Source organism: Passer montanus, unplaced genomic scaffold (assembly GCF_014805655.1).
Source record: "Passer montanus isolate IOZ18808 unplaced genomic scaffold, ASM1480565v1 scaffold7, whole genome shotgun sequence".
Lineage (NCBI taxonomy): Eukaryota > Metazoa > Chordata > Aves > Passeriformes > Passeridae > Passer > Passer montanus.
The window spans coordinates 6,949,467-6,969,182 of NW_024372147.1; the positions used below are offsets into that span (position 1 = coordinate 6,949,467).

The 19,716-nt window shown below is 38.6% G+C and overlaps 1 protein-coding gene across 4 annotated transcripts in view; it reads right to left on the minus strand.

Annotated features, from left to right (window-relative positions):
* Positions 1–19,716, minus strand: part of ADAMTSL1 (ADAMTS like 1) — a 389,415-nt gene that overhangs the window by 87,294 nt on the left and 282,405 nt on the right. For 3 of the 4 annotated variants that reach the window (XM_039729897.1, XM_039729899.1, XM_039729900.1), the window contains 4 exons: positions 13,250–13,361; positions 12,489–12,627; positions 3,413–3,463; positions 480–684 (listed from right to left, as the gene is read on the minus strand). In XM_039729897.1, the coding sequence (XP_039585831.1) occupies positions 480–684; positions 3,413–3,463; positions 12,489–12,627; positions 13,250–13,361 (507 nt within the window). The remainder of the gene's footprint in view (positions 1–479; positions 685–3,412; positions 3,464–12,488; positions 12,628–13,249; positions 13,362–19,716) is intronic. The other variant, XM_039729898.1, reaches the window with a different exon arrangement.

Here is a 19,716-nt window from a genome sequence, read left to right on the forward strand (position 1 = left end):
GAAGGATATTTCCAAGACATTTACTTTCATAGAGATGGAAAGGCAAGTCAGAAACAGACAAATACAGGTATCAAAGAGCAGAGTCATATACAGATGTATGTGCTTCTTGAAACTTCTCAGTGATTTTAAGTTTCAATTTATGACTGAAATACTGTAATACAGAAATACCATTACATACTTATTGGGGTTTTTTTGCTGCATTTCAGTTATATTCCCAGTCTATTTTTAGTAGAAGGTCACAAAATAATGTTACAGAGCTGATTTATTTTTCCATCATTCTCCTTGCTCATGTTCATCTTATAAATATATTTTCCCTGAGTGGTTACTTTGCAGTTAGACAAATAGCATAATTTAAAATAGAGGTGTTGGTAATGAGAGAAAACAGTAAATGTTCTAACTTGCAAAAACTCACTGAAGTATGATTTAAGATATTTTCCCTAGTGCATTAAACACAAAACTAGCAAAACTAAATTGATTACCGGAGACCATTCTTGAGCAAGCCACTTTGGACAGTCAAATATATTGCAAGGCTGGACAACAGGCATCTTTGGAGTATACATGCATTTCCATTCATCTACGGGGCTGATGTGCCCCTGAATGTCTTCTTCCACACAGGAGACGCTGCGGCTTTGAATGCCCCCTCCACAGGATGAGGAACAGGCAGTCCAGGGTGTACTTTCCCATCTGGGAAAGCAAAGAAGCATCAGGAAACATGACCCTTCTTCTTCCCACTCCCACCTGTACCCCCAAAATGCATAAACTGCTATCTGTAGGGCTACTTGTTGTTATGAGGTTTTTTGTTTGGTTGTGGTTTGTTTTGGTTTGGTTTTGTTTGGTTTAGCTTGGCTCAGCTCGGTTTTTGGTTTTTTTTTACCAGGGTAACATCAGTAAAAATTAATCATGTATCTATTTTCACAGGTGTCCACAGCAACAAAGCATGCTCATGGCTGGTGTCTTTTACACCACAGTTAATAATATGAAATCTCCTCTACCCCACTAATCCAATTACTACTGCCACAGAAAAGCTAAATACTTTTTACTTAGGGTTTTTTTTTTTCCATTTTTTTAATTGATGGGAATATCAAGTTTTCATAATTTCTCATATTCTGAAGAATCTTTATCACAAATCACAGGTGTGCTATGAGGCTGATGTCCCTTTTTCAGAACATAAAGAGAAAGAGTGGTGTTTTTTCCAAGGAAGGAACTCAATAGAGAAAAAAGAAAGAAAGATGAGAGGAAATTACCAAAAAGAAAATGTGACTATACTTATAAGATACATGTCCTCTGATGGATAAACCAGGCGGATCTTGTCTCCTTACAGTTAAGGCAGTGAAAAGCACTGAGAACCCATCTTTTCTCTACAAATACCATTGAGAACGTGATGAAAAATCCTAAGAACAATATATGCATGTTCTGAAAAGCTATGAATACTTATGAGAATCCGTTTTTTAGTGATGCATATGCTATAAGCTATGCATTACTTGATATATATACATGTCCTTCCACATAAAATAGTCTGGTATTGCCTCTGTTATATTCAAGCCTTTGTCACAGTTTGGATGTGGGACCATTCCCACCATCTAATGTGGATATTCCTGTAAATTACTATGCATGACTTAAGCACAGAAGTATGTGTGTTCTGCCTACCTGGAAACAGTTCATGAAATAATTTATTACCCCACAAGGCAATTATCTTTTTCATAATGACATTACAAATACTGTTTGAAACAACAATTTTAGTCAACAAAAGATTTCAGTTTTTGACCTCAAAGAACAGTTTTTCTAAAAAACACCCCAACTGTTTCCTCCTTCAGACAAAAAGTAAAAGAAGTGAAAGGTGAGGACTTTTATTGTCTCACTTAAAGGAAATATTTGTTAAGCAACAAATACAGGATCCCCAAGATTGTTGAGCAATATGAAAAATGCTTATCTTTCTCTCTAATTTTACATCATATCAGCCCACAATCTTCTCATCAGCTCCAGCATATCTAGCAATACCCTCACCTGGCTACTGTCCGGTAGCACCATAAAACTCAAAACAGCTAAAATTAAAAGTTGTTTACAAGTAGTAAAGCCACTGATTAATTCTGTGACTTACCACTAGGAGTGGTGGAACAATTTTTACACCATGCACAGCCATCATCACGTGCTGATCATAAGCCACATATTTTACAAAGATGTAATTTTAGGTATACTTCTACTTCAGTGTGTTTCCTGTGGCTCTGCTGAACAAGTCTCCCAACATACAGCTAAGGTTTCTTATTATCACAAACAAGAGGCCCCAAACTGAAATCAGTGAACTGTAAAATTTGCTTGGCTCAAAATTTGATGGGTCAGCCCACCTGAGCCATCTTTTCCTAGCCTTAAAAAGTGATGGTACCAGGAAATTTCCTGAAGTCTTTGGGCCAAATTTCCAGGTGTCTTAGGCAACCTTAGCAATTTCAAGTAGCTTAAATATAGCAGAGAGTTTTGTTCTCAGTTGGAGGTTGGTCCATGTTTTGGCTGGAGACTGTGGAGTGTGAACACGCTGCATTTGTACACTGATGCTGAAACCTCTGTGCATCAGGCCTCAGTATAATTGGATGGAGGTTGTTTCATCACCTGGATGAGACTATCAAGTTGTCTAAAGGGTTCTTTCCATGATTTCATGTGCATGACACAATAAATTAATAAAGAAGAAAGCACAGCACAATACTTTTGCATGTCCAGGCAGTATTTCAAAACCTAGAGGTTATTATTCTTTAGCTATCAAAAATTTTTATCATCAACAGTCTTATTCACTGCTTTAAAAACAATGACTCATCTGATTATTGCCATGAGAATTTTGAGTCTTACATTAAAGACATTTTAATTGTGAGATAATGATAAAAATCAGGTCTTGATCCTATTTCTGCCCTGATCACCTATTTCTTAGAAAAACCAGTGAACTAATGCCCCTGGGAAAGTCATTAGCATGAGTTTGTAGGATCAGAAAACAACACTAATGTTGTCAAAACCCAAAAGCTCACAAATTATAGACATGTAAGAAACAGGAAATTGGGGGTGAGGGAGAGAAAATCTTGTGGTTCATAACAAAGCCACAGCTTATAGTTCTGCTCAGAGAGGAGTAAAAGGCAAGAATAGGAAAGTTGTGAGAGAAAAGGGAAAGTGGGGTCGAGGAAGGGGAGAAAGAAAGGGATCACACACTTAACAAATCTGCACTTCTCCTTCAGATAGGCTATAATTTCAGTTCTGCATTGACAGAATTTATTACAACAGGTTAGGACTTGAACATCTCTACATTAATCTGTTAGAGTCCAGAGAAGCAGGATCTGTTAATTTAGCCTGAGACTAAAGCAGAAGTACAGAGAAGAGCAAAAGAAAAAGAAAATGGACTTGTTAAGCCTAGCATCTGGTTGACTGTTTTACATACCGAGGAAGGGGATGGTAGAGGTCATAGGGCATGATCTGCTTGTATCCATCACTGTTAGGAACAATAATGCCAACCCTCTGAGTAGAAGGTACACATAATAAAATAAACACTAGATGATTACATTATACAAGTTTTGTATTACAATATTGTATTACATTACACAACTTTTTGTATTACAGTATTATAAATCAACAAAACAAAATATTTTACCTAAGATGTTATCCCATTAAAAAAAATACACTCCCATCCTACTTTTTCTGAGTAATTCAAAGAATAAATCAGTGGTTACTACTTTTTTCTTATAAATATTATTGTTTGACAAATAAGCAATCTATTGCTAAAAGTGACCCAAATATTATTTTAACTTACATTTTTATTATCTAGCGTCAAAAAGAATGTTCCTATACTTGATACATTCTTGGAGCTTGGATCCAAAGTCACTGAGGACAATAGAGGAACTTCTATCTGCTGGAGACCTCTAAATAAAATCCTTTTAATAACTATTATATGGTTGTTTCTGCCCATCGAATAAAACCTCTGCTTTTACAAGTTACAGGATTAGAAATCTGGGTAATCACACTGCAAGAATTTGTATCTGCAATGCTTGTCTTTTCACCTTAAATGAGTCCAGACCTGCATTTTCTTTTTTCCCTGAAAGAAAGAAGGAACCTGAGAAGAGATTAACATGTCAGGTAGAACTTTTTTGTTTGTCATAACTGGTTGGATTGCTTTGCTGAAGTGTTATTATTGGTGTGGTATCACAATGTAACACCTAAAAGTTATAGAAGGCAATAGCATACATCAAAATTAGGAGTTATCTGAAATATTATCTTGCCAGTTATGTGTGAGATGGACGGAATTTTTCTCATTGACACCTACAGGGTCTCACTGAATTGCTGGTCTGTATTTTGTCTGCACTGTTTATAATTTTGGCTCAGAGTAATTTTAACCATATTGTTTCCCAGTTATCAGACATATCTATTAAAATAAAACAGATGATTGTGGAGGACCTAATTTATCACCTTCATCAAGGCCACTTGGGTATTTGGATGGGGCAAGTGGACAGAAAAATCAAGAAGTGAACACTAATTGCATTAAAATAAAAAGTGTGTCTCCATCCAAGTTACAGAGAGATGAAACTGAATGTCAAGAATAAAGGTGTTTTTTGGGAGCCTTTTACAGATGAGAGGTGGTAGGTATGTTGCTATGGATTTCTGCAAGGGGGAAGGAGTGAAGGAGGGGGAAGGGAGAAAGTAATCTCTATCCTCAACACAGCTCACTGAAAAATGCTGTGAGCATTCAAAGAGTCTTGTCAGGCCAGGCCAAAAGGGGTCTATTTTCCTTTTAGTCAACAGGGGTTTTATATGCATAACTTGTCCAAGATAGAAGAATAGATCCCATTGTGTTTCCACAGCAAGGAGTCAGTGCCAGGTCAGTGTGTTGGAATTTTCCAGCTAAAGCGCGGGAAGCAGCTGGAGCCCTGGAAGTGTGTGAGAGGGACTAGACAGTTCCCTCTAAGATTAGCAGCCACTGCAGTCACAGGAACCCTCTGCATGAGTGCACATATTTGCATTTTCGAAGAGCTGCCCATCTTCACAAAAATCTAAAAATCTAGGAGAGGTTGTTCTGGCACTGGGACTTTGGAAAAGACAAATGGGTCATTTAGAGTAAGGGCAACGAACAAGTCTTTTCACACTTAGCCTGATGGGTACACATCTGTAGAATGTGGAGGAATTGTGTACTAGTATTTTAAGAAGATGGAAGCAAACTTCTTGTGAGGGTTTTTTTGCCCCTGCCTTTGGGAATTTGCTGTTTTCCTGACTCTTCTACTACTGCTGTTGAAGTTCCACTCTGAAGCCCTCTGTTTGCACTTTCCAGCTCATCAGTTTGCTGAGAAGTGGTTGGGGAAAAAAGTTAACATAGTGAATTAAAAAATGAAAGAATTACATATAAAAGCATCTACTGCCTAAGAAAGAAGCAGATTTTTAAAAAAAATCTTATTCATTGCAGTGAAAAGTATTTTGTTTCTAATAAACATGATTGTCTATGCGTAATCCAGGTCTACATTCTTTAGAATGCATTACTTCTAAGACTATTCAGATAGAAATAACTGTACAATATTAAAGAACTGTTATGAATATTAAGTAACATTTACAAAGCCCCAGGTTAATATTGTAATTTGAAAGGTTTGACCCTCAAAAATTCTGCATGCAAAAATTGCATTTCTGTAAACAGTATTGAGCTTCACAGATTTATTGATTCAGTCTTTTTCCATATGTGAGGGGCTGCCAAGGGCTCTCATTCTGCAACTACAAGAAAATGAATCAGCACAATAAAGTCTTAGCAAGGAAAAAGACCCCCACAATAAAACACAATGGTTTAATTTATTACTTTAAAAATAATTGTCTTAAAGATAAAACAGAAAAGCAGATGGTCATCGTATCATTAATGTCATCTGCACTTTTCTAGCTAGTCTTGTGTGAGGTTTTTTGTATGAGCTCCATAAAAAAATCCCTAAGACTAAGTTAACATTTAAAAAAAAGCTTAAGAGATTACTTTGGTGTATTCTTATTTTTTTGATGGGACAAAGTGGTTTAAATTCCATTATTCTAGGAGTCCATCATACGCCTATAAACAACATGGAAGAGATCTACTTTATGGGGTTTATTTACTGCACATTACCCGTACAATGCAAAGGGGATGGTGTGTTAAATGAGCAGAGGAAATAACAATTCCTTCACTGAAATATGTGCGAGTAGCTAACAGGAGTCATTCACAAAACATCAAGAGATTTGGCAGGAGCAGGAGCACAAAGCAAATTACTTTGCAGAGCTGTTCTGTTTTATATGTCTGCAATCTACCGTGCCTTTCAGACCAACAAGTCCTATCATATATTCTGCACATTGTTTTTTTTCCCTCCTGAGGGCTGGCAGTCTCAACACAATTGCTCTTCCAAGGCACGTGTATGGTTGGAATGGGAGCTGCCAGAGGTGAGAGTGCTGCAATCAGATCTGCCATCTCTGCAAACATTCAGCCTTCCCCTGGGATGAGTTTCCCCAGCTGCATTCCTTGGAAGACAAGTTTGGTCAACTCCTCCCCAACTGTTCCTTTTACTGCTTAACTGGATTTAGCACATATGACAAGCTTTAAGCTCAAGTGCCTTTCTCCTCTACCTCCCTGATGACTCCATCTTTCTGACAAGGCCAGCCCATCCCAGCTCTCTCTCCTGCATGCCGATGAGTCTCAGGTTAGAACCCGTTGAGCCAAGTGGGGGCATGGTTGCTAAAACTGAGAGAGGAGCCAGCAGGGAGAAAGGACATCTGCTCCCAAGGTGCCTCAGGGTGGCATGACTCACATGGGGACAACCTGCCACTCCTGTGCTGATGTCCTGCACCCTTGCTGTGCTGCTGCCCAGCCTTTGCAGGATGCTCAAGTGCCTCTGGTTCACAGCCTCCACTTCTGCTGAGGGCTTTGTTTTGCCAGGGGTGTCCTACTGACAGCTGCAGGGCTGCCCATGCAATAACCCGGGTGACTGCACCCGTTATACCTCTTCCCTGATCAGACTTGCACGTGAAGACTTAAGCTTTCACTGAACTCTGTCAGACCTGAGAGTAAATATCTGCATGGCAGGGACTGTGCCATGCTATCAATGGAATACGTTTAAGACATTATGAGCTGTGAACAAATGAATTGTTAAAGTAGCTTGGGTTGGCTATGCTGGAAGACATGAAAGTGCTCACCAACAGAGACAACAGTTTAGCATCCAAGCCAGCATTTCTGTGAAAGCCATGATTATCACTAGACAGACAACAATCTGGTGCAAAAGATTGCATTTTAACACTTCAAATCCTGACACTAAGGTGGTGCGTGATACTGCACTTCAGTGATCTCTGAAGATGCCACACTGTGACATTATCTCGTGCTACAAGAACACTTTCTGTGTTGAGAAACAGTTAATGAGGCCTGAAACAGATGGTATCTCTTCAGAGCTGGGGTAGATAACACTAACACCAGGGGTATAGGCAACATTGGTTTCAGTGCCTACTTTTGCAGGCAGTGAAACAGTAATTCTCAGTTATGCTACCAGTGTGAGTCACCTTTCTGGATCTGGATGCTATCAATGTGAAACTGAACTACCGTGTACATTGTATGCATATGTCCTTTTATATGCTCTTAGCACTTTACAGATTGGCAAAAGCCAATGTCTGCTGCTTAAACATTTAAAAGTGGTATGTCAGTGGATACTTTAAAAACACTATTGAGAAAGCCATCCTTTTGTATCAGCATCCAAAAAACCTCTTGCTTTAAACAGAATGTCTGTTTGGCATGACAGTATCTTACCTTTATAAAAAATGTCTTGTTTATGGTGCAGAGATTTTAAATTCTAAGTGACATATGGTTTGTCATTGCCACAGACTGCTAAAACCCAATGTCTTCACAGTGTGTGAAAGAGATGTTTCCAGCAGCATGACTATAATGCTTCTAAACACCTCCTTTTTTAAATTCAGTTCAATATTTTATGGTGGTTTGGATGAGCAATGTTTGATACAAAGAGGGAATGAGCCGATAAGTAGTTAACAGTACTAAACTTTAACAACTGAATATCCAGTGAAAATCTCCATAAATTATTTGCTGCAGTTTTGGCATCTTCTAGCACTTAAACCAGACTAATTTTCCTGTAACTTCATTTTGGGCAGACAGATATGATGGTCATAGCAGTACACGATATGTTTTTCCCACCTTACAGCTTGTTACTGGAAGTATCCTGGAAGCTCTTTTCTGCCTTTCTTTCCGTGTTTCATTAATATGTATTGTCCCCTCAGAGCTGAATTTGCAATGCTATTCACATCTTTGAAGTGCTTGACAAGTGCTTCCTAGCCCACCCCTTCTACCTATTCTGACAAAGTTATTTTCTAGATTAATTTAGATTACTTTTGCCCTGTCCAAAAGTTCAAGGTTCCAACTGCTTTTATTGAGAAATGTATCTCTTCAGGCATTAGAATTATCTGCTGCTTGTCTTTACCCCGCTCTTGAACTCGGGTAACCCAGATTATTACTATGAGAACATTGCCATGGTACCAGCTCCTTTTCCATCTAGAATTCCACTTTCACATTGCCAAGTATATTATGGACTTCTCACTACTTAGAATCACTCTGAATGGTCATAGCATCCTGGTGTCTTTTGTATGCTTTTACTTGTACTTCAGTGCTCTTGCTATATTAGCTGAAAATGAACAACTGAAAACTACAATTTTATTAAAATTTAAATTTTATTTTAAATTTCTTTTTGGTAATTCCAAACCTCTGCCACCACCATATCAATATTTAAATGAAAATGCTAAAAGAAAAACTTTGATAAGCAGGAAAAGGAGTTTGCAATTTCTCTGGAAGACTCCATAAACAGGATATATCTAAGAGTTCTTCTGGTCTCTGGACACTGAAAACCTTGCTGGAATGAGAGATTCTACACCCCCCCCTCCCCCAAAATTTTCCACAGGTATAAACAATATTTCTAGTGGCAGGTTTACAGATTGAACTCCAAGAACTGAAGTGTTAAAATGAACACCTTATGCTAGAGGCTTGCTAATACAAAATTTTTTAAACAGTTGCTTTATGAATTTAGAATCTTTGCTGAAGTTGTCTTTAGAAATCTTTATATGACATTGAAATCATTGAAATTTCCTGGTAAAAACACGAATAAACCTTTTGTGACTCAGAAACTCTCACATTAACATGTAGCAGCAATAGACAAAAAATATGGGAGATTAGTAAAAATGCAGAATGGCATGGCTGGGAATGCCACCTAAAAGCTGAAATCTAGCAATAATACTGAGGGTATCCTGGTGAGTGAGTGAATGATGGGTGGGGCAGCAGCCTTTTTCACATTTGGGTCAAAATTGGTTTTTGCAGGGAAACCTTGGAATTATGAAGCAAATTTATCTTCTGTTTGTAGCACCTTGGAATTGTCCTAAACAAGTGTAGCACACCCAGTTAAATCAAATCTGAACAAACCTCTTCTCTAGCAAGAAAAAAAAAATACCCATTCACTTTTTATTAAAATTTATCAGAAAGGAGGATAAAGATGAAAGCTAAAAATTCCTTCCAGTCTGTGAAGTTTTGGGTAGTTACAAGATTTTCACTTAATTAAATAGGCAAAATACTAATGTTGGATTTTGCCCCATGGAAGGGGAGTGGACTAGATTGATTTGGCTGCTGTTTACATCAGTAGGTAATATGCATATAGACTTATTTTTGCCAGTCAAAGGCAGACTATAAAATCATAATGGACTGTAAACAAACAGATCTTTCCTTTTTACTTGTTGGTTATTATGAGCTGGATGCAAAACAGGTTTTATAAGAGAGGCTGAACGGAGCATTGTTATGTAGGGATTAAAAGGCACTCAGTGTCACTGTATATTGTGTTCTGTGACATGAATCACTGGCCTGACTTGGATGAACAGTATATGTGGCTGCCTCTACCTAACTTGGAAAACGAGTATGTATAAGATATGTGTTTGATAAATAACCATCCACATACTTTCCCATGTTTATTGAGACTAAACTTTTTTGCTATTCATGAGGCCAGCAATACTGCTAATTATTGCCATAGTAAGCACAATGAAGTAAACATTTCTATGCACTAAACCTAAAGAGGCAACTTACTGCAGGCTCACACAATACTTGTGGCATTCATTTAAACTTTTCTTTCAGTTTTCCCTTTGCTGCAAATTTTAGTGTTTAGTGTTCAGAGCAACCACTCTCAGTTCCTTTATTCAGTGCCACTATGGTCTTCAATGATTATTTTCTGTGGCATTCATTAACACACCATAGGAACAGTCAGCAACCACTAATCAGCTATGCCTCACTGGAACTGGGTTTGCCAGGAAAAATTAACTTCTTGGTTTTATACTGGTGGAGCAGAGCATCTTCCACACAGAAAAGACACTGTAGAGCCAATATGCCCTCCTTGTCCACGCTTCTGACCCCATGTTTCTGCTTCACCTACCCTCTTCCCTACTGCTAGAAATCATCAGAAGTTACCAGAATCTAGAAGTTACCAAGGATTTCCTCTGTTCTTTTTTTCCCTCTGGTTGTTGATTCTTGAATTCTTTACAAAGGCACTTTTGCAAATAGTAATTTGAAATTTGGCAGACTGTGAAGATGTTTTCAAAAAGCCAGTTCCTCTGGGATGGCATAGCTGTATTTCTACATAACTCTCCCTCCCCTCAGGGTCTTTATAACAACAACTTTGCCTTGTTATGTCTTATATAAAACAAAATCAGTTCCTGACATCTGCCCAGCTGTTATTTTTTTCCTATTTCCTCTCATATACCACACAGTCATCTGCATCACCAATTTGAGAATATGTTATTTAAAATCATTGAGAAAGTATGGAACACATCCACCACACAAATTCCAGAGGCAAATTACATACTTGACCCAGAAGAGTAGGTTTAAAAAATAGCATCTTAGAATTAAAAAAAAAAAAAAATAAAGCAACTGCATAAAATTACTTTCTCATTGAGACTGTGATAGGGAACTCTAGAAGATAGGTTCCATATTGATTCATATTTTTCAACAATCCATTTCCTGAAACATTCCTGTTTTGGCCTTCTACCTGATCATACCTGGCCTCTACTGGCATCTGCCTCTAATAAAAGGTGCTTATATGAGTAAAGGCATATAAACTGCAATACACTCTAGGTAAAGGTGTCTTCAATGACAAAGAAATCTGAGTGTTAACACAAAAAAAGGTCAGTGAACTTCAGCGAAAACTTCCTGTAAGAAATAAAACCTATCTTTGCCTTAAAGTGATTTGTTCTGCTATGATAATGCCTAGCTGCTCTAGAGCTGGTACATCTGATTTGGGCAGCAGCCACCCTCAGTCAGGTGGATACACAGCCCTGCAGGTTTCTTAAGTATCCTTTTTCTCATCAGGACATCTTTTCTCTTTGACAACCTCCAGCAATCTGAAGCGACACAGCAACTTTTAGGTGACGCTTGAACTCACAATATCAAAGTTGGTAAGAAACAAGCCTAGAGGAAAAGGAGCTGGTGACAATATGGCTTTAGGGCATCCTTGTTATGTCTGCTGGGCAATGCTTAACTACCTTTTAGCAAAGCCATACAAGAAGACCAAAAGATTTAGACTGCACAAATAAATCTTAGCTGCCTATTGAGCGGCTGCAGATGGACTCCCACTGAAGTTCAGGACAATCAGTGCAACAAAGCATTGGCTCTTTTTTGTGGTTTTCTTTCTTTTCTTATACATGGAAAATCTGACTATCTGATCTTACTATGCTTATTGTTGTTCTTCTGAGGAAGAATGCACAGTAAGTTCTACCTTTATACCAGGAATAATGTCTTTACTATGCAGTTCCAGTGAACTGGCACAATCGCCCAGGGAGGTTGTGAAGTCGCTCTCACTGGGGATGTTCAAGAATTATCTGAACACGATCCTGTGTCCTGTGCCATGTGCTCTGGGATGACCCTGCCTGAGCAGGGAGGTTGAACCAGATTACCCGCTATGGTTCCTTCCAACCCGACCCATTCTGTGATTCTAGGGGCAGCAGAGATCAGACTTTCATGCAGGGCCAAAGGACATTGTTAACTAGAACAAAATCACTCATTCCATTTTACAAGCTTCTGTAAATGCAAGCAGGCTTTTCATTAAGGAGAAAATTAAAAAAAACCCCAAACCTCATGGAAATAGTTCATCTAAATGTGATGACAATAATTTTCATGCAAAAAGAATTTTTTCCATCTCACTAACACTTAAGAGACATATATTCAGCACATGCATTCAGAGCATGGGGATGGTATCATGGACAATTTGTTTTCTCATACTTGGTAACAATTAATGAAGCAAAATACATTCTGAGGGGAAGAAACAACCATTTCAAATCAGTCTTTGCTCTGTGAAGGTGCTAAATAGGTGTTCTACACTGTGCACTTTTAGAATGAGAGGTTGAATTATATATGATAAATGACACTGTGAGAAATAGCAACAGAATATTTTCCTATTTTATTTTACCCCTTTAGAGCTCAGTCTCCTTTAAAATTAAAGCCAACTGACCTTGCAGGACAAGGATCCAGATTACACTCTTGAAGTTTTGGCTTTGGCTTGACATTTTCAGGATAATAGTGACAGTATTGATCTGCTACTACCCGATTGCTTCTCAGATCAAAGCACTCAGCAGATGTCAATTGATAACCTGCGATACACAGAGGAATAAATAATATGAGATGTGATATTCTTCCTGTCTGGGTCTGAAAGGTATCTAAGTTTTAGGTTGGAAAAAGGAAACTAATTTCAGCTTGCTTCAGTGCTTTTGGACATAACAGCTGTTGTTTTACAGGCCAGATTGAAAGTAGCAATGAAAATCACATGTAGTAGGAAACAGAAGATAACCAGTATGGTCAAACAAAAATTTAGAAGTCTAGAAAAAACAAAGAAAAAACAAAGGCTGAGATTTTTTAGTTACCAAGAATTGTACCCTTGGTTTTAGTATAGAGAATAAACCTGGCAGGAAAAGGGACAAATGGAGACACCTTGTTTTACTAAATCCAGGCCCAAATCCCATCAGCACTTATGTCTGACAGCTATAGCATTAAATACAGATATGTAGTTATCAACATGTCCTTTATCTACAGAGTCTGGCACACTGCTGAAAATCTACATGCTACTACTGTGTTGCTAAATCCCTCCCTTCATTTAGTTGTAACTATTCAAATTTTTAGATCTTGCCTATTTTTAAGGTCCAAAACTCAGGGTAGCAGTTGGGACAGGTCATGTATGCAGATGACAGCTTCTGAAATACGGTGGTAATCCATTACCTCCACCACAGGATGCTGAACAAGGGAAAAAATCAGTTTCCCTCCATCTGTGAATGATTGGCTGGTAGAAGATGAACTGGACTGAACTGTCAGCAGCACCACCATAATGGATCTGAAAAAGAGATTATATCAAAGAGGGAACTTAACACAAATGCTGTGAAGAAGTATTCCACCAAAGCATCTTACAGATTGGAGACATCGTGAAGCTTCATGAAATACCAGATATATTTTGCAAGAGGAAAACTAAATACAAAACCAAAGCATTGATTGGTGGCAAAATCTTGGGTTCAAAACACAGTCAAATAAATTTCTGGGCATAACCAGTGCCCATTTTGAGGCCACATTCTGAAATAATGAGTGCATGGCAAACGTATGATTAGTGCTACTGAGTAATCTCATAGGGACAGAGGATAGGGACTGATGTTTAATGAATCAGAAAATCACTTTCCTCTATCTGTTGTCCCTGACATATGGACATAGATTTTAGATCTTTAAAGTCTCTCAAAAAACAGTTACAATGTACTTGATAGTATGGAGTAAAACATGGGAGCCTGCACAGTGAAAAATAATAAACAGCATAAAACCTTTAATTCACCTTTTTTTTGCTTCCTGAGGCGAGGTCTTTATTTCACTCTCCTTTGTGGCACTGTTATTACTATAAAGTTTGTTCTTCTACTTACTTTATTTTGCTTGTAAAAATGCTTCCTTCGGTCATAGGCATGGAATCCTGGCTGGGGCTAAGTCCATGTCTGCAAAACTGTCCTCAGAGCCTACAAGCCACTTGAGCTTAAAAGCTAGCATGCTTTCAATACTAGGTGTGCTGAATGGACATTCCACATTAAAAAGTCTGTAGTGCAAGGACTACAATAGGAGAGATCTTCACACTGGTAAAGCAGCATCACTTACACCCTGTCCAGTATAAAAATCCTTCCTGTCTGATATCTATGCTGATTAATCCAGTTATGAGGACTTCAACATCTCAGCAGGTTGTCCTTACCTTTATTCCTCTGCATGAACAGCTGGAAAGAACAAAAATCTGCTACTAAAAACCTCTCCTATTTGACTATTTGTCCTAGAACACAGTGTTGCTTGAGCATCTCTGTGCCAGAGATGCTGCTTGAGCATCTCTGTGCCAGTGGCATGATGCCATCACAGCTTTGTCCTAGAACACAGTGTTTCAGTGCTGCTTGAGCATCTCTGTGCCAGTGGCATGATGCCATCACAGTAGAGAAAACTGCCAAATAACATCTAGAAAAGATGGACCCTTCTCCAAGACAGTAGTGCTGCTCTCAGGAGCAACCCTCCCTCCTTTTTTTTCAGACAGCTTAAAACTCTTTAACCACTGCCTCCTTTTCCTTTTTTTCTCTCATGTTTCAAATTAGTCTCCCAGTCTTGGAAACACCATTTTTCCCTTACTCTTCTCTCTTTCCAAATACCAATAGAAACTTTCAAAGAATGGTCTGTGAAACGGAAGCAAAAATATGACAAATTGAGATGAAGTTTGTAACTTGGATTGTTTGTTTTGTTTTCCCCTGTAGATGGACAGCAACATGATTACAAACCGAGATATATCTTGAAGAGCAGGAGGAGGGCGAGAATGTTGATGTGCTCGTGAGGTCTGGTCCACTGAGGCTAAGGCTGCCCTTTTCTAATTAAACAGTGATGTCAATTCTCAAAAGGAAAAAAACCCAAACCAGCTGTAGCAATACAACTGCTTCAGCAAATGGGAGGCCTTGTGCACAGATCAATATTGTTTGAATGTGTGTGTCAGAAACAAGATACTTAATTCCTTGTGTGGGGATGGTGCATTAATTACACACTTCAGAAGGGTCTTTCTGGGCTCATGAAAGCTTCAGGCACTTCTGGGAAAATTGTTCTGGAAGCCATCTGGGGAGGTCTATGATCTCAATGTGCAGGAAAGGCATTCTCTGGGGAGAATCTGCTTTTACTCTTTGTTTTTTAAGGATCATCAGTGATTCCTAAACTCAGATCTACTCAGCAGTACGGTCTGCAGTGAATCATGAAGAACAGACCAAGAGTTCACACATGGGCTACTATAAAATGAAGGGGAGGGAAAAGGAACTTACACTGAAAAAAATGTAAATCAGGAAGAAAGAAGAGTTCTTCTCTCTCTGCAGACTATTCTTGCATGTTTGGAGATATCTGTCTGTTTAGACACAGAAAAGACAGACATACCATCCCTTCCAGTTTAATGTGGAAGTCACTAATACAGCCATGATAACAACATAGGTGGGGAAGAATTGCAATGAGCCACAGACTTAAGCTCAAATTATACAAAACAAGCAAATAAAAGAAGCATACAAAATATTGTGTATTTTTAAAGAGTATTGTAAGCAGAAGAGGAACAACAACATGTGATTCTATATAGCAAAACTTCTTGATTTTGTTTGACTGTTTGTTAGAGCTAAGATCTTTATCCAGGGAAAAACATCATTGGCTACTTGAGCCCTGAAAAATTCAGTGAGACTTGATAGCTAAATGCTGTAAGAAATGCTGTGGTTTGGCTGCACAGGGCCAGCTCCCACACATCGAAATACTCAGCTCTGTAGTATGATGAAATTTTTTACCCTTGCAGTATTAGTAACACCCTTGTAGCTATGAGAAATGCCAGAGATCCAAATAAAGATGGCCATCACCTGGGAATCTTAACCTAGTCCTCTAAATAACAACGAGTTTTGCACACTTAGGTAACTGAACTAAAAAAAGTAGCAATTGATAATTATATTTTCAAATAAAATCCTGTCTAAATTTATTAATAGCTGAAGTCCGAAGTACCCAGATCTTGCAGAGCACTCATCCCTGCATTTGTGCATGGCAACTCCCCAGATATAATCCTTGACTTTAACTTTCGGGGGAATTTGGAGCATTCCTAACATCAGAGTAGCCCTTACCACTTTCACAGAATCAGAGAATCACAGAATGAACTAGGCTGGAAAAGACCCTTGAGATCATCAAGCTCTACCTATGACTTAACGCCTCCTCATCAACTAAACCACGGCACCAAGTGTCACATCCAGTCTTTTTATAAATACCTCCACAAAGAGTAATTCTACCACCTCTCTGAGCAGATTATTCCAAAGACTGATTCCCTTAATCACTCTTTTAATGAAGAATGATAATGATTTTTTCCTAATGTTTAGGCTAAACTTCCCCTGGCACAGCTTAAGACTATGTCTTCTTGTTCTGTACTATTTGTCTGGGAGAAGAGGCTGACCCATACCTGGCTACATCCTCCTTTCAGGCAACTCCTGCTCCCTCAGTTCTTCCTCACAGAGTTTGTGTTCCAAGGCCCTCACCAGCCTCATTGCACTCCTCTGGACATGCTCAAGTGCCTCAAGGTCCTTCCCAAACTGAGGGGCCAGAACTGGACACAGTACTCAGGGTGCAGCTTCACCAGTGCCGAGTACAGGGGGAGAATGACCTCCCTGTTCCTGCTGGCCACACTATTCCCGATACAGGCCAGGATGGCACTGGCCTTCTTGGCCACCAGAGCACACTGCTGGCTCATGTTCAGTTGGCTGTCGACCCTAAAGAATAACACCAGTCTTCTAAGGAACTGGTTAAAACTAGAGTCTTCAGAATATCCACTGTCTAGCCTACAGTCACTATCAACAACTGTTGAAAGACCTTGGGAAAAAAAATCTCTTTTAGACTTTTTTTTACACTTATTTTCTAATGCCTGCCTAGGATGATGCAAGAGAAGCACAAACTGTTGCTCAGGTGAAGTTTGGAGTTGATAAAATGCAGATTTGGCTTGGGACATGTCACAGAAAGTCAAAAGAAAACAAGAAAAGAAAAATTTGAATACAAAAGGTGTGTAATACTTTTGATATATTCTGACCTGCTCTTTGAACAAGAGACTGCAACATCTGACTTCACCCTTGCACTGTGCCAGTTTTTCCTATAGCTCCAAAATTTTATTATTTCACATAAAACCAAACAAGTAAAGCTCCCAAAAGCCCAACCATTTCTTGCTTAATTTTGGCAGTGTATGCCTGAACCATTTCTTTTTGTTCTCTGAAGAACATATGGCCTGACCTACAAAACTGCAGTAGTTTACTTGGACAGTTTCAAAATTTAATCAGCACTTTATAACCAGCAGTCATAACTAAGTAATTACTAGTGTTACTTGTACAGCTGAGCCATGAAAAGTGTATTCAATAAAATGTTCTCATTTTATGCAGCTGGGGATAGGTGAGGAGGAAAGACACCATTTCTTTCTTGTGCGTGTGTGTGTGTGTTCCAAAATGGGGACGGAGAAAGGGAATTATTATTTTGTACCTCAGAATCATAGAATCATGAAGGCTGGAAAGGCTTCCCAGATCACGGAGTCCAACCTTCAACAAACACCACCATGTAAACTAAACCACAGCACTAAGTACCATGTCCAATTGTTTCCGGAATATTTCTAGGGATGGTGAGTCCACCACCTCCCTGGGCAGATGATTTCAATCCTGACTACCCTTTCAGTGAAGTTCTGCCTGATGTTCAACCTGGACATCCTCCGGCGCAGCTTAAGCCTGTGTCCTCCTGTCTTGTGAGTGGTTGCCTGTGAGAAGAGACCAACCCCAACCTGGGTACAGCCTCCTTTCAGGCAGTCATAGAGAGTGATAAGCCTCCTCCTCTCCAGGCTAAACAACCCCAGGTCCCTCAGCCACTCCTTGTAGGACTTATTCTCTAGGCCGTTCACCAGCTTTGTTGTCCTCCTCTGGAAATGCTCCAGCAAATTTTGTCTTACACAACTTGATGTGGTCTGCAATGAGCTAGCTCCATGCTTATTAGAAAAATTCTAATGGATTCTACCATATTATTATTCTGGTTCTGATTCTGATCCTGAATGCATTCTGCAAGTTCCACATACCAAATCATCAGATTGATACTAATGAAAATAATTAATGAGAAATCTGACAAATGTAATTTTGTGTTTCTCATGTCAGTATAAAAAATACTCTACCAAGAGTTCTTGAGTATTGCAGGTTGTATGTAGTGATATCTTGTACTGAAAAATCAAGGAGGATGTATGAGAGATTTGTTGCTGTTAATAATTTGTTCTTGAAGGAAATAGAAGCCAGACATTGCCATGGGAAAACAAGTTTACAAGATTGTTTAAAATAACACAAAAAAGTACACAAAATGTAAATAATGAGAGATGCTGAAGGCTTTCAAGTATATGTTTTAAGACAGAGCTACCCCATAACACCTCTGAGTTTGCCTTGTCATTCTCTTGGAATGCTGAAAGGATCTCTGCCCTGAAGGTCCAGGGATCATATCTGCAGTCCTCTTCTGCATTCACATCCCCTGACTGTGATAGTCCTGTGTTGGATCAGCTTGGTTTTAGGATTGTCCCTCTTATGAAATCAGCTCCATCTGTTGCTTGCCAATTTAAGCCTTTAAATCAGCGAGAGAAATCACCCTGAAATTACCTTGTCACTGATTTACATATTTTGCAAAGTATCTCTGACTCAAACGTGCTCATTCTGCCTCAATCTTGGATTAAACAGTATTCCTTTAGGTGATAAATCTGTTAAAAAAACCTTTAGATTAATTCTCTCACAAAGCCAAAACAGAAAACTAGAAGGTTCAAGTCTTTCACCAGTTCCATTATTCTGCCCAAAAGAAGAAAAAAAGAGACAATCACTGCAGTGGATTGGCTAGGATAGCCAGCAGTAATGGAACCTGCAGTAGCAGCTATAACAATTAACCACCTGCAGAGAATCCACTAGTAAGTACAACAAATATGGATGCTTCTCAAATGAGAAGACCAAAATTGTTCCATGGAACCAAAGGCAACCCCAAATACACCAAACCAGATGTGCTGCGGTCTCTGCTTTGATACCAACATTCCAGTCATTGTGGAAAGACCATTTCAGCACCATCAACAACCCTGGTAAGAGAAATCACCTTTAAACAAGCCAATTTAATCATCACTGCAGAATATTTATGAAATTTCATTTATTAATAGCAATATCCAATAAATCAATGTAAAAAGAGGATCCTATTGTGATAGATACTGTATAAAAATAAAACTAACAAATTGAAAGGGCATTTTTTGCCATAGACACACAAATTATTAAAATTGTGGAAAATGAACAAGGTTGGCAACAAGACTTCACAGCACTAAATGTGACTGATTTTTGAGATATATAGGTAAACAAAAGTTACAGAATAAGAAAATAAAAAAATTACAAATAGCACTTTTTCAGAGGAATAGAAAGTACATACCTAAGAAATTGTCTCCACTGCCTTAAAACCTGCCAGTACGTTTCAGATCAGCAGTATTTCAAAGAAGTACATACAATTAATGGCAATACATCTTCAGATCCAAACAGCAGCCACCCGGTACTTTCAAATGATGTACTGGTTGAGCACAGGAACCACAAATATAAATCACATTTGATCATATTCAGTCTACTTACCTGCATAAAGTGTGTTTAAAACACATAAAT